The sequence below is a fragment of the Moschus berezovskii genome, chromosome 11 (assembly GCF_049115385.1).
Source record: "Moschus berezovskii isolate FMDL1 chromosome 11, NW_MosBer_1.0, whole genome shotgun sequence".
In the NCBI taxonomy this organism is placed as follows: domain Eukaryota; kingdom Metazoa; phylum Chordata; class Mammalia; order Artiodactyla; family Moschidae; genus Moschus; species Moschus berezovskii.
In genome coordinates, this window is record NC_142470.1 from 78,638,865 (window position 1) to 78,652,393 (window position 13,529).

Below are 13,529 nucleotides of genomic sequence, written 5' to 3' on the forward strand. Positions count from 1 at the left end.
TTAGGGTGGATGGGTGCAGCCTTGGGTGTCTTACCAGATAATCCCTTGGGGCGCACTGAGAAAGCAGGGCTTCTGTGTAAATTGTCATCATCCTTTGATGCACATTTTATAACAGGCTTAGTGTATCACATGCGGCATAACATCTGTTAGAGAAGAGAACCTGTCTGGACTTCTCAGAGCAGGTGGCTGATCTGGGTGTGGCTTGGACCCTAACCACACACCCTTGTCTCCCCTGGGCTCTCCCCCAGGTGCTAAAGACGCTCCTGGCCGTGCCCTCAGGGCAGTCTCTCTTGTTGAGGTGGCAAGTCCAGCACTGGCTTCTCCCAGCCCACCCGAGGGGCTGGAAGAACAAGGCCCACTCCAGCCAGCCCTGCCGGACCCCTCTGCCTTCTCCCACCCACCGCAGTCTTTAGCACCTCCCCCAGACCCTGTCATAACCTCCTCAGTGGGCCCCTCCCTCTACCCTCCTCCCGACTCAAGGCCAGGGTAACTGGTAGATAAATGCACATGAACACTGCTTCACACAAACCAGCCTTCCCTTCATGGGTCTCTTTATTCAAGACCTTTGAGTTGTCAACAACTTGCCCGGCCCTCTAAGGCCTCCCAAAGTCAAAATGCAGGTGTTGCCTTGGCCTTTCCCATTACCACGGACTCAATGCCCACCTCTCTGGGCATTCCAGTGTGAACCGATAGCATCTGCTTTTTCTTGTTGAATTTTTTCCCCAACAGAATTTCAGAATAAAAATAGATCTCTATCATATATATATATATATTTATACACATACATACACACATAGAGATCCTTCACCCAGGTGGGAGAAGGATCTGGTGTCCTTACAGTGTCCCCTGGCCTGGCACGGGAAGGCAAGGAGGTACAGGCTGGCCCTGGTAGCACCTGGGGATGTGCAATGCTGAGCCCGGGCTGGGAGGTTGGGGAGGGGGTTGTCCTCCAACATCCCCTCACCTCCAAGGAACAGACCTGGCTCTGACAAACCCAGGCAGCCCTTGCCCAACCTTTCCACACACCTTCAAGTGAGGAACGTACCAGATGGAGCTTTAAAAACTAAACTCAAGGTGCAGATAAAGAATTCCCTGATGGGCCTGTGGAGGCTGACTTCCTGGGGAGAATTCCAAGAGCATTGTGCAGCAGGGCTAGGGAAGCCAGCAGGGAAGACCCCCCCTCCAGCAATCCCTCACTCCCGCCCTTGGACCCCTGTAGACAAGGGTGTCATGTACACAGAGGCCAGCCCGACTACAGAGGAGGGGCTGGCTCCTCCTGGGGTCTCTAGTCACCATCCTTGTTTGGCCCCGGGGAAGGGGAAACCAAATGGCCAGGGCAGAGCTTGAGTCATCCAAGAATGGGCTGTGGTTAGTGAAAGGTGTTAAGGCCAGCCTCCACATCATAACCCCCAGAGGCATCTATGTTGTACCCATTGCCCAGAAAGGTAAGGCATGAAGGAATGAGGTGCTGATGCAAGGTATTCAGGAAGGGCTGAGTCCAGCAGCCATGTAGCCTTGGGGCTACAGCGCAGGGCCTAAGGAGGCAGCCGAGGCATGCTTCCAGAGAGATGGGGTGGACAGAAATGGAAGGGTTAGTTAGGGCCGGAACCCAGTTCCCGTGGCCAGACACCAGAGGCCTTAAAGGCACTTGGCAACAGAGGGGACGAACATAATGAGGCCTGACAGCCTCATCAGACAAAGGGCCAGGCCAGGCACCACCCACTAACTTAAACCTGGGAAAGGCCGCAGAGGCCTATCCTCTTCCCACCTGCCAGCAAACCCTATAGCCATGACCGCTCTGGAGGTGGCCTGAGAGTGGGGTGTGAGACCAGCACGTTCCCTCAGGCACAGAGGCCTGGGCGGGGGTGATGTACAGCTGGGAGGCTCCCCCACTAGCTCTCTCAGGGGACCGGTCCAGTCACCATGCCTCTCAGTCACTTAGGTTCAAGCAGACCATCTCCCAAGGGGCTGAGGAAGGAACCCAGAACCTCTCTCGGCCCAGCCAAAGGGCAACTTGTGGGGCTCATCTTTGGTGTTTGGGAGCAGAGAGCTGAGGTTTGAGACTAAAGCTTGTGCAAAGCTGGGAAACCCAAGGTTACAGATGTTGAAGGCAGGTACAGTACAGGGGCTTCCAGACAGGCGCAGGGGGTATGCAAGCCTCAGAACCTGACTGTACACCTAAACGATACACAGGTACCCTGGGGAGCGGCCCCCTGTTGATGAGGCCTGCCAGCTACTTCCTTGCTCACAGATGCCACGATGTCCGAGTCCCAACGAACAAGGGGTTTGTTTCTGATGCAAATCTGGTCCACCCTGCTCCAGAGGAGCAGCTCTAAGTCCTCGCTGGCCCTGGAGGGAGAGCAGGGTCAGGTGGGGGAGGCGAGGAGAACCAGGGTTGCAGCTGGCAGACGTGTTCCCTAGAGATGTATTTCCCTGAGGCCCTGGACCTCCCCTGACCATGCTCCTTACTCCTCGCCTTCACCTGCCTGCTGCCCACCAGGCCGTTCCCTCCATCCTCGTGGCTGTGGGCAGTGTCAGAGCTCTCTGGGGATGATGGAGAAGGGCAGCACCGGGCTGCTGGCCTCCAGCTCCAGGGCGGTGAGGAAGCAGTCGACAGCGGCCTCGCTGTGGCCCTGGGCTTGCAGCACCTCGCCCAGGCCTTGCCACGCCTCGTGGCAGGTGCTCTGCCTCTCCACGGCGTCCCGCAGCACCTTCTGGGCCAGGCTTTTATGGCCCAGCCGGCTCAGCATGAGACCCTGGGGAGCAAGCACAGGGTGCGGTGAATGAGGCTGTGCTGGCGGAGGGGCAAGCATCCTGCCTGTCAGGGTAAGGAGCGCAAGTGGCTCGGCCACAAGTTACAGAGAACCCTGCATTTCAGGCTGGGGTACTATCAAGGGCCCCGACCTACGCAAACCCTCCCTGTGTCAGTCCCAGCCCGGCCTCCCAGGTCACCCATTGGGGCAGCTCTGTCCCCTCCTGGTCCCAGGGGATGGCCTTTAAGGTCAGCAGGCCTGGCTTTGAGTCTCCCCTTTACAGCTGAGGGCTCCTGAGCAGGTCACCCTTATCAGTAAATGGGAAAGACCACCATGCCCACGTCTGGGGTTGCTGTGACGCTGACACCACATGTAGGCAAAGCACTTGAACAACGCTGGTATATGTGAGCTCTCAGTCCAAGGGTCTGTTACCCTGAGACGCCAAGCTGCACTGTGGTGCTGCCTTCTCCCCAGGGACACGTGAGACCAAGGCCTGTGAGGTCCTCAAGCCTGTGGTGGGTAGACAGGTCCTGTGCCTGCATCAGGGACCTGTCTTCCTGGGACCCAAGCCCATCCCTGCCTGGCCTGGCAGGTGGGGGCCCCAGATGGCTGGGGATCAGGGACAGATGCTGGGTGAAAGGAGGGCCTCTGAAGGGGTCGGGGCTGCCTGGGAAGCTTGGCCCTGCTGTTTGGCTTCAAGCAGAAGTGAAATTGGTACACTGTCCCCTCTATGTCCACCCACACCGGGAAGGGTGTGGCAGGTGGGGGGAACAGGGTGGTGAGCAGGTGGAGGGGCCAGGGTCCCCTTTCAACCTCCAGTCTCAGAAAGGCTGCTCTGCACCATCCCACCAACCTGTATCCCAGCCCTCAAAGGGGGAGCAGCACAGGGGCCAGCCTCTCGTTCCCAGTTGTGAGGAAAAAACCCGAACACTGACTTCCTGGACAGCCGGGGACCAAGAGCTGCCTTCTGTGTGCCTGGAGCCCCCTCTCAGGTGCCCGCCCACTGACGGCCGTGTACATTTTTAGCTGGAACATTTTCCTCCTTGCCGCACTCCCCAGAGTTAGGCCCTCTGTTGCTATGGAGACCCACTGGGAAAGATGCACATGCCTGATTTCATAAAGTCCTCCGAGGGCTTGGAACACAACCAATTAGGCAAGAGTGAAAGATGGTGCTCAGGAAGCCCTCAGAAAAGCCTGTCAGAGGCGCTGGCTGGAGGTCAGGTATCCAGGGGGCCAGAAGGAAGGGGGAGGACGGCGGAACCAGGGACAGGATGGAGCCTTAGCAGAGTCCTTGGATCTGGATAGATGAGAGCAGTGCTGACTCAGGGCTGCCCAAGACCAGAGAGTAGTGCTCAGCGTGTCCAGCAGGGCTCCGGGCCAAGCTGCTCTGACTGCATGGCCTTGGGATCTGGACCCCAAGCTGTGCATGATGGAACAGGGCCCACAGGGAGGAGGGCAGGAAGGCAAGACGACAGGCCGCCAGACACCAAAATTAAGCACCAAAAATGGAAGGTTTGAGCCCTGGGAGTGCTCTGCACAGGGGAGCGCCAGAGGACAGATGGGGAAGGCTAGTGGGCCACCTGGGGCGGGGGCGGGGCCGTAGTGGCGTTTACACACACGTTTTCTATGTCCAGCTGCCATGTGAGATTTCTGTCTGAAAAGAGGGCTCTCTAGTGAAAAACGATTTTGAAAACCCCTGATCTCAACAAGTGTGTGGGTGTCTGGGAAGGGCTGCAGGAGGTGTCGTGTGTTGGTTTTACTCGTGGTCCAGGAGGTTGGGGCCGGCTCCTCTGTGTAGAGGGGGACACACAGGGCTCAGAGCCGGAAGACCTGGCTGGGTCAGAATCGAGCCCTGCCACTGACGGGGGCTGTGACCACAGGCCAGTGGCCCATTTTCTCTGAGCCGCTGTTTCCTTGTCTGGAAGCCATCGGATAGAGCAGTCCTGCCTCACAGGCTATTGTGAGGATTCTGTAAGAATGAATGTGAAATTGTGAGCGGGCTGCACGGTGGGCCAACAGCAAATGGAAGTGAACCCAGGATGAACAGAGGGGCCTGGGCTGGGGGCAGGCAGGGAGGGTGCAGAGAGTGGGTTTCTCTGGATGGCCAGGCTCCCCATGGAGGAGACTGTGGGCTGGGGTGGGGTTGAATCACCTCCCCCTACCCTGGGGTGCTGACCTTAGAGCCAGAAAGGAGACACCGGGGTCAGGCTGGGGTGGGGTTGAGTCACCTCCCCCCCACCCTGGGGTGCTAACCTGAGAGCCTGAAAGGAGACACCGGGGTCAGGCTGGGCCCCGGAGGCCCAGGGCCTGTAACAAGATCTGCTGCCACCTGCCTGAGACACCAGCCCGTCGGGTTCATGTTTGGTAGCAACTCAGGGCTGTTTGCTGCCTGACAACTGGGCAGGGCCCTGCTCCACGAGGGTGCGAGGTCTCACCTGCTCTGCCCTGAGCCTGGCACTGTGCCCAGGGCCCATCGGCAGTCACCCTCTCAGCACCCGCATTCCCAGGTCTCCAGGGAGGTGGTGAGAACACAGAACCGGTATTTCAATTCCATCCAGATACCCCTCCTGACTCCGCCCCATCCTGCATTGAGAGGGGAAGACCAGACCGCTGAGTGACTCTCAGCCTGATGCCTGACCTGGAAAGGCCACAGCCGCGCCCACGGAGGGATTAGAACAAAGTGCAAGTTGCTGAATGTGGTGGAGCATTGCGCCTGGACGGGAGTTCAGGGAGGGGCAGGGCTATGGGGCGGGGGTGGGGAGTAGGGGGGAGTCTCCAGAAATTCCCGAGATCATCCGTTTCCTCTTCCCTCCCTCCCTGGATCTCAGGGAGGAGGGGGCCTCTGGCCACATCTCATCTACCTGCTGCTCCTCCAGGAAGTCTTCCCCAAGAATGGCGCCCTCTGCTCACACCACCACCGTGTCACCATGCTCCTTACTGTGGGCTCTTGAATGCCATCCCTGACCGACCCCTCTTAGACTGAAAGAGACAGGGTCCCTGGCTCCTGCCCTGCTCTGTGATTTCCCACAGGACAGCAGCTCAAGAGAGTGTTGGCAGGAGGATGGTCCTGGGTGCAAAAGCAGGCACACAGGAGGCCTGTATGTGTGCTCAGTGACCTGCTAGGGCCACACAGGCTGGCGGGGCCTGCCCAAGTACAGGGCACAGGGCGGGGCCAGGAGCTGCAGCCTGGGGTGGGGCTGAGGGGGAGGGAGGGTCCTGCACAAGTGTCACCCTGTTAATTCAGTGCCTGTCCCCAGAGTGGGGGCAGGCAGCAGGAAGGTCTGGCTGTGTGGGGGAGGTGGTCCTGGGAAGCAGCCCCGGGGCTAGGCCAGCTGCAGGCCAGGCCGAACACTCCCTCCCCATCCCTTCCCTCAAGTATTTATAGAAGTTATTTTGGAAATTTTCTTTCTGAGCTCAAGGCACATTCCTGGGATTCTGTCACAGCCTTTCCAGCTGGGAAGCCGGGCATCAGCTGGAGGCTGCTGGAGCCTCCTGGTCCCTGGAGCCCCCTGCTTGGGGACCCTGGAGCTGCAGGAAAGAGCCCTGGGCATGACCAGCTCTGAGGCAGCTCCAGGAAGGCTCCTTCCGTCATCCCAGGGTTGAAGTGGCTGGGGGAGGGATGGGGGTGGGGTGTGGAGGGCAGCTGACACACCCCTCAAGGAGGTCCACATTCCAGCCAAGCCCAGGCCCTCTTCCGCACTCCAAATTCTTCCAGGTGTGTCAGCCTCAACCTGTCCAACCAGACTGGGAATGAGGAATCTGTCCCAGCTGAGAACCTAGCCCACACGTGGCCACATCCCGCCTGGAGCTGGGCAGCTCCAGGGCCACAGGAGGCCCACCTACCTCCCTGTTGTGGGGAAGACACTACGACTCCTAGACCCACCCAAGGCCTGGCTGATGAGCCCCGGCTGATGAGCTCCCCATGGCTCTCACAGGAAGAGGCCCCTGATGAGAGAGAGAGCCCCTAGACTCCCTCAGAGCCTCTGTGTGTGTGTGGCGGGGTGGCTTCCAGGGCAGCAGAGGTGGCTGTGCTCTTCAAGCCTGCCCTCCCTCCCTCCTGGGGCTCCGCAGTGAGGCTTTCCTGGTGCTATCTGTCTGCAGAGGCCACAGCCAGGCTCAAGGACAAGCACTGGCTTGGTGAGAGGGCAAGCTGAGACCTGGGCAGCGGGGCCCTTGCCAGTCCCAGGTTCAAGGCAGGGGGCTGGACCTTTTTGGGTTGGTTTCAGCCTGGACTGGCTGGGGGTCCTGCCCACTCCAGAGCACAGCCAGGCCTGCAGGGCCAGGTCAGGAGACTGCAGCGAGGCCTCCGGACTTTGGGTTCCAGACGAGAACACTGTGATGGGCAGTGATGGCAGATGCTGCCCCCTGAGCCTGTTCTGGGGTGTGCTGGCCTTTGTACAAGGGGAGGGGGCTGAGCCCTGCTGAACCCTCCATACGTGTAAGTCTTTCCCCTGACCACTGATTGTGGGGTTAAAGTAAGCCAACGATGCCTACCCATGGCTCTGCACTGAGTCTGTGACACTGACCGAAGGCTTCCTGTCCACTTCCTCATCAGGGTTGGTGTGGACTCCAGAAGTCCACACACGGACCTAAGGTTTGCCTACAAAGTCCTGGGCTGCAGGCAAGACACCATGCCTCCACCTTCCTGAGCCTGGGGCGAGGGTTCAGGCTGTGTGCTGGCTGCGCCGGCGTGGGCATAGGGGGCTGGGGAGGGGCCGCTGGACACAGGAGGCCCAGGCTGAGGGGACACACCTTGCACCTCCCATCCCCTCCTCCCTTCTCCTCCACTTCCCCAGCAGGGAATGCAGATCTCAGGCAGCCCTGGGGAGGGGCCAGGAAGAAAACTCACAATAAAACTACTGCGCCAGGGGGCCAAATAGCCAGCAAGACATTGCTACTGAATTTTCCTGTCAAACAGAAGCAATATTCCTGCCCGCTGGAGCTGGGGAGAGGCTCAGACTCTGCCGATGAGGGGCTGTGTGTGCAAGAACTCAGCTTCTACACACACCCCCCACAAGACTTCTGGGTCCTCCCATTCCTCAGGCTGTCTGGATGCTCTCAGCCCCTGCCACAGCTTAGGAAGCCAGCCAGGAGGGAGAAGCCCAGAGCAGGCATGGGGCCTGGAACCAGAGACCCTGCTGTGCTATGGCACTGTCCACCTCGTCCATCAACCAGCCTAACAAGACTGTGGGCCCAAGAGCAGGGCTTCTCCAGACCCTGGCCTTCCCAGTTCTTCCTCTCCAGCAGCCTGAGGGCCCAGCCACCACTTTAGCTACAGAGCCTCACCTGCAAGAGGGGGTCTCAAGTACCCCTCGTCTCTCAACACAGACTCTAGCCCACTGGGCCAGCTGCCCTTGCTCTCAGCCAAGGTCAGCCTGGCCCCGCCCTGTGCATACTTGTCCCATCCACAGGGTGGCTGGGGCTGACATCCTGCACCTCTGCACCTTGGCCAGAGTCACTCACTGTGCTCTGAGAGAACAGAGCAACTTGGCTACAATGAGTGTCTGAGACTTGACTCTGGGCATCTCTCTCCCCTCTGCAAACCAAGAGCATCTGAACTTGGCCCGGGAGCCACACTTCAAGATGAAAAAGGTAAAGGTAAAGGCTTTCACAACAGCATAGGAAACCATAAACAAAACAAAAAGAGAACGTAGAGACTGGGAGAAAATATTTGCAAATAATGTAACCAACAAGGGATTAATCTCCAAAACACATAAACAGTTCATGCAGCTCAAAGCAAAAAGAACAACCGCCATGGCAGTGACGTCAAGCAGTCCAGTCAAGGTGGGGCTCGGGCCACCTGGCCTGCCTTGTGAATGGCACCAAAAATATACCCAGTGTTGACTTGTCCTTTCATCATCTGAGCCCTTAGACTATCCCCTGGAGGTCACATTATTATCCCCATTTGACAGAAGAAAAACTGAACCAAGAAGTAACATTCCTGCCTGCTCTAAGTAAGCCAAGAACTAATTACAAGAAGACGTTATCTCTAAGTGCCCCCAAACCCAGGGGCTGGCAGGGCTGAGCCTCTCTTGTGTGGTCCTATCCTCCAGGACTGGGTCTTCCCAGGTGCTCAGCGGTAAAGACTCTGCCTGCAATGCAGAGACGGAGGAGACCTGGGTTCAGTCCCTGGGTTGGGAAGATCCCCTGGAGAAGGAAATGGCTGTCCACTCCAGTATTCTGGCCGGGAGAATCCCAAGAACAGAGAAGCCTGGCAGGCTAACAGTCCATGGACTCGCAAAGAGTCAGACACAACTGAGCAACTAACACTTTTTTAAGTCTGGCAAAAATGGCTTGGCTTTTCAAAAAATGAGTTTGTAGTGAATCAAGATAGAAGATGGGTACAGGGGGAGAGGGGATGACAGAGGATGAGTTGGTTGGATGACATCACTGATTCAATGGACGTGAGTTTGAGGAAGCTCCGGGAAAATGGGGAAGGACAGGGAAGCCTGGCATCCTACAGTCCATGGGGTCACAAAGAGACTGCGCAGGCACTCACCCTCCAGCATCTCGGATGGGACCCTGGCGGGGGGTGGGAGGAGCTCTGTGCAGCCAGAGTTTACCTTTCTGACCTCAGAGAGCAGAGCCTTCTGGTTGGATTCCTGGAGCACCTGCAAAAGGCCCAACCTAGAAGCTCAGGTTTGGGTGGGGCAGAGCCCTGGCCCTGGCTGACTCAGGCCCTGCCTCAGGGACTCAGAGGGATGGTGGCGGGGAGCTTCTGAGGACTTAAGTCGTGAAGTGGCACACCCCAGCCTAGAGAGAGGGCGGCAAGACGCTCTCTGGGGTCATGGCCATGCTCTTGATCCCCAAGTCCACTTAAAGACAGCCACGCTGGGAGCCACAGGGAGACAATGCATGCATGCGTGCATGCTCAGTCACGTCCAACTCTGACCCCGTGGACTGCAGGATCCTCTGTCCATGGGATCATCCTGAAAAGAACACTGGAGTGGGTTGCCATTTCCTTCTCCAAGGGATCTTCCTGACTCAGGGACTGAACCTGCAGCTCCTGCATGGCAGGTGGATTCTTTACCACTGAGCCACCTGGGAAGGCAGGGGAATAATTCATCAGCCGCTCTCATAGAGGACAATGGATGACAGAAACACTGTCTTCCCCATCCCTTACATGTGGAATCTAAAAAGAAATGGTACAAATGAACTTACAAAACAGAAACAGACTCACAGAGTTAGAGAACTAACTTATGATTTATGATTATGGGGGACTGGGGGAGAGGATTGGGGGAAGGGATAGTTAGGGAGTTATATTTGTAAACAAATATATCCACTATATTTATAATGGATAACCAACAAGGACCTACTGTATAGCACATGGAACTCTGCTCAATGTCATGTGCCAGCCTGGATGGAAGTGGAGTTTGGGGGAGAACGGACACATGCGTACGTATGGCTGAGTCCCTGCACTGTTCACTGAAACTGTCACCAGCCTTGTTAATGGCTATATCCCAATACAAAATAAAAGGTTAAAAACAGAAAAAGAAGAACTGTCTTCCTGGCTTTCCAGGGGCATCTGGAGAGAGAACAGGCCAGGTCGCAAGGCAGGACTGCTTCAGAAATCACATCTCTGGGAATTACATCACAGGAGCCACAGCTCATGCAGGGCTGTTTCCTCCTGCGGTTGGGGTGCCTGGAGAGGAAAGGGTTCTGGGGAGATGGTGCAGCAGGAGCTGGAGCTCTGTCCCAAGAAAGAAGCATTACCAAGAACAGGGGCCAATGAGGAGCAGGGCAGCCTAGCAGGAGAGGAGCCAGGAAATCCCATTCCCCCAGAACCTGTCCCTGATAGAGAAGCGGGTGGGGTGCCACCCACACACACAGGCGGCAAGGATACAGTCATGGTTGTCCGCTCCTGGCTGAAGCTATCAAGCTGCACTTGGAGTGAGACAGGCTGCACCGAAACACCCACTCTCCCGGCCCAGCCAGGCGGAGGGGAGGGAGAGTGAGGCAGTGGGTGGCCGCGCCTGGTGACCCTCCTACCACTGAGGTCAGGGGACCTCAAAGGAGCCCCCTCTCGGGAGGTTCTCAGGAAGCTGATGACTCTTCAGTCACTGCTGCGCTCCGTGCCTTCCCTCAGCATCCCTGCTTCCTAGGAAGTCCCCTCTCGGCCACATCCTCCCTTACATAAGTGCCACGCTGACTCAGACTGACGGGGAGTGACTCCCATTATGCAGTACCATGGTGAAAAAGATCCCAAGATCCCATCTGTGCTCAGTGGGAAAAAGTGCTGTGACCGATTAGTGATGTCTGTCTTGGGCGAGGGACTAGAGAGTGTGGCGTGTGTGCTGTGTTCTGCCTTCTCTGATATTGCACTGCAGACTTTCAGAAGTGCTTTCTCATATATCAGCTCATCTGATCATAACACTGCTGGTCTAGGAATGATGAAGCTCATTATTCATTTATGAAGGGAGACGTTAGGATCGTGGAAGCCAAGTGATTGATTCTCCTCAATCACTCAGGGGAATTAGGGCCAGAGCTAGGATTAGATCCCAGATGTTCTGAGTCTCAGGACAGTACAAGGAAGACACTGAGATCAGGGAATGCTGGAGACCAATACACAAAAGTGTTCATGTGTCTTTAGGAAAACAGTGCTTAGTAAATCTTTCCCAGGCTTGAAATTTGCTATTCTTTATGCATGTGTGTGGGATGCTGGCAGGAACACAGCGTGTGGAAAGGGGATAGGCTGCCTACGCTGCAGCCGATGCCCCTCTGGTTGCCTGAAACTTCACAGTGGGCAGTCCTTTCTCAGATTGCATCAAGTCAGCAAGGCACCCCAGGAAGAGAAAAGGGGCCATTTCAGAAACATCTGTAGGAGCCACTCTGGACAGCTACTCAATTACTATGGAAACCCACCCTTGGAAACAGCCTCAATTTCAGGAAAATAGCTACAAACAATAATAAGCATAAATGAAAAAATGGTACACTGTTGCTTCAAAATCGTACTTATTACTGGATTTGGCCGGGTTTTCCGGGAGGGGTGAGACAGTAGGCTCATATCTGCGACCGTAGGGGCAGGCAGCTGTCTGCCTGGCTGCAGGCCTAATGACAGAACCCACATCCTCTGGCTCCTTAATCAAGTTTCTGGATGTGACCTTGGGGGAGGCATCTATCAGAGAAGCTAATGTCTGAAGTGCAGGGGGAAGGACAATGTACTTTGCAAGAAACAAACATTTGCTGAGCAGACTGGAAGGCAATACGGCGCCAGGTGGAGGGAACCTGGACCAGGCTGAGATGTTGCTACGTGGGCCTGAGCTAGGAATCAAGAGATCAGGCTGAGATGGGAATCCCTGTTTTCAAGGACTCTTGGGGTTAGCAAGGAACTTATAAAGATGACCTGGTCCAGCTCCTCCTCCATGTGATATTTACATTCTCTGGGCAGCATCCTCACCAGATGATTCACGAGTCTGTCCTTGGACTATGCCAAGAGGTAAACCATTTTTCCTGATGCTGAGCTGACATCTAACTTCTTGCAGTTTCTACTCAGGAAAAAAGCAGACCCCCTGCGGCAGTGATAACCCTTCAGCCATCTGGAGCCATTCCCCTGGGGCTCCCATGTTCTCCACGGGGCAGGCATCAGTGACACCCTCACGGCTGTGCTCCTCAGAGAGTTCTTAAAGCAGGGCATCTAGGTGGAACCCAGACCCCGAATGTGTTGTAACTATGGGCTCCTAAATTATTCTTCAGAAACCACTGTACATGCAGGCCTGTCTGCTTTCAGGTCATGACATTTATTCTGATACCTGCTCTTTGAAAGCAGGTAAGGATGGCAAGGAAAGAGTCCTCCCTAGGTTCTACCTGACCACCCGTCGGAGACATTCCCTGGGCCAGAGAGTCTACTACACAGGTAAGTAAAACTGAGGTCCTGAGAAGGGGCTTTGCCAACAAAGGTCCATCTAGTCAAAACTATGGTTTTTCCAGTAGTCATGTATGGATGTGAGAGTTGGACTATAAAGAAAGCTGAGCACCGAAGAATTGATGCTTTTGAACTGTGGTGGTGGAGAAGATCTAGAGAGTCCCATGGACAGCAAGGAGATCAAATCTGTCAATCCTAAAGGAAATCAGTCCCGAATATTCATTGAAAGGACTGATGCTGAAGCCGAAACTCCAATACTTTGGTTACCTGATGCAAAGAACTGACTCATTGGGAAAGACCCTGATGCTGGGAAACACTGAAGGCAGGAGAAGGGGACGACAGAGGATGAGATGGTTGGATGGCATCACTGACTCGATGGACATGAGTTTGAGCAAGCTCTGGGAGTTGGTGAAGGACACGGAAGCCTGTTGCGCTGCAGTCCATGGGGTTGCAAAGAGTTGGACACGACTGAGTGACTAAATTGAACTGAGAAGGGGCTGACTTGCCCTTGACCACCCAGGAAAAGAACAGCAAAGTCAGGGCAAAAGAACCAATCTCCTACTCCCAACTGCCGAGCCTCCCCACAGGAGAGTCACTGAACCCCTGACACCCACACCCTGGCCTCCATGTCCTAAGATTAGGGGCCGCTGGCTCCTCTTAGCACCCTGAGGCCATTCTCCATGTATGCTTGAGTCAGGCCTGACACAACAGTCCACCCCAAGACACTGCCTGAATCCCACAAGGAGGCACGGAGCTCCTCTCAAATGGGGGAGGCAGCCCTGTAAACAGGCAGGGCCTGGGAATGAAAAAAGAAAAGCATTTTGGTATCTGTCTAGAGTCTGCAGGGCAGGGACCTGATGGGTCCCTACAGTGAAAACCCTTGGGGCTAGATGGCCTTCCAGAAACACACCAAG

General features: G+C 56.0%; 1 protein-coding gene across 2 annotated transcripts in view; it reads right to left on the reverse strand.

The window, feature by feature from the left end:
- Positions 1-534: 534 nt before the first annotated feature.
- TTC7A (tetratricopeptide repeat domain 7A) overlaps positions 535-13,529 on the reverse strand; it is a 118,622-nt gene continuing 105,627 nt past the window's right edge. For both annotated transcript variants that reach the window (XM_055400912.2, XM_055400913.2), the window contains exon 20: positions 535-2,756. In XM_055400912.2, coding sequence (XP_055256887.2) covers positions 2,535-2,756 — 222 coding nt within the window. In that variant the 3' untranslated portion in view covers positions 535-2,534. The remainder of the gene's footprint in view (positions 2,757-13,529) is intronic.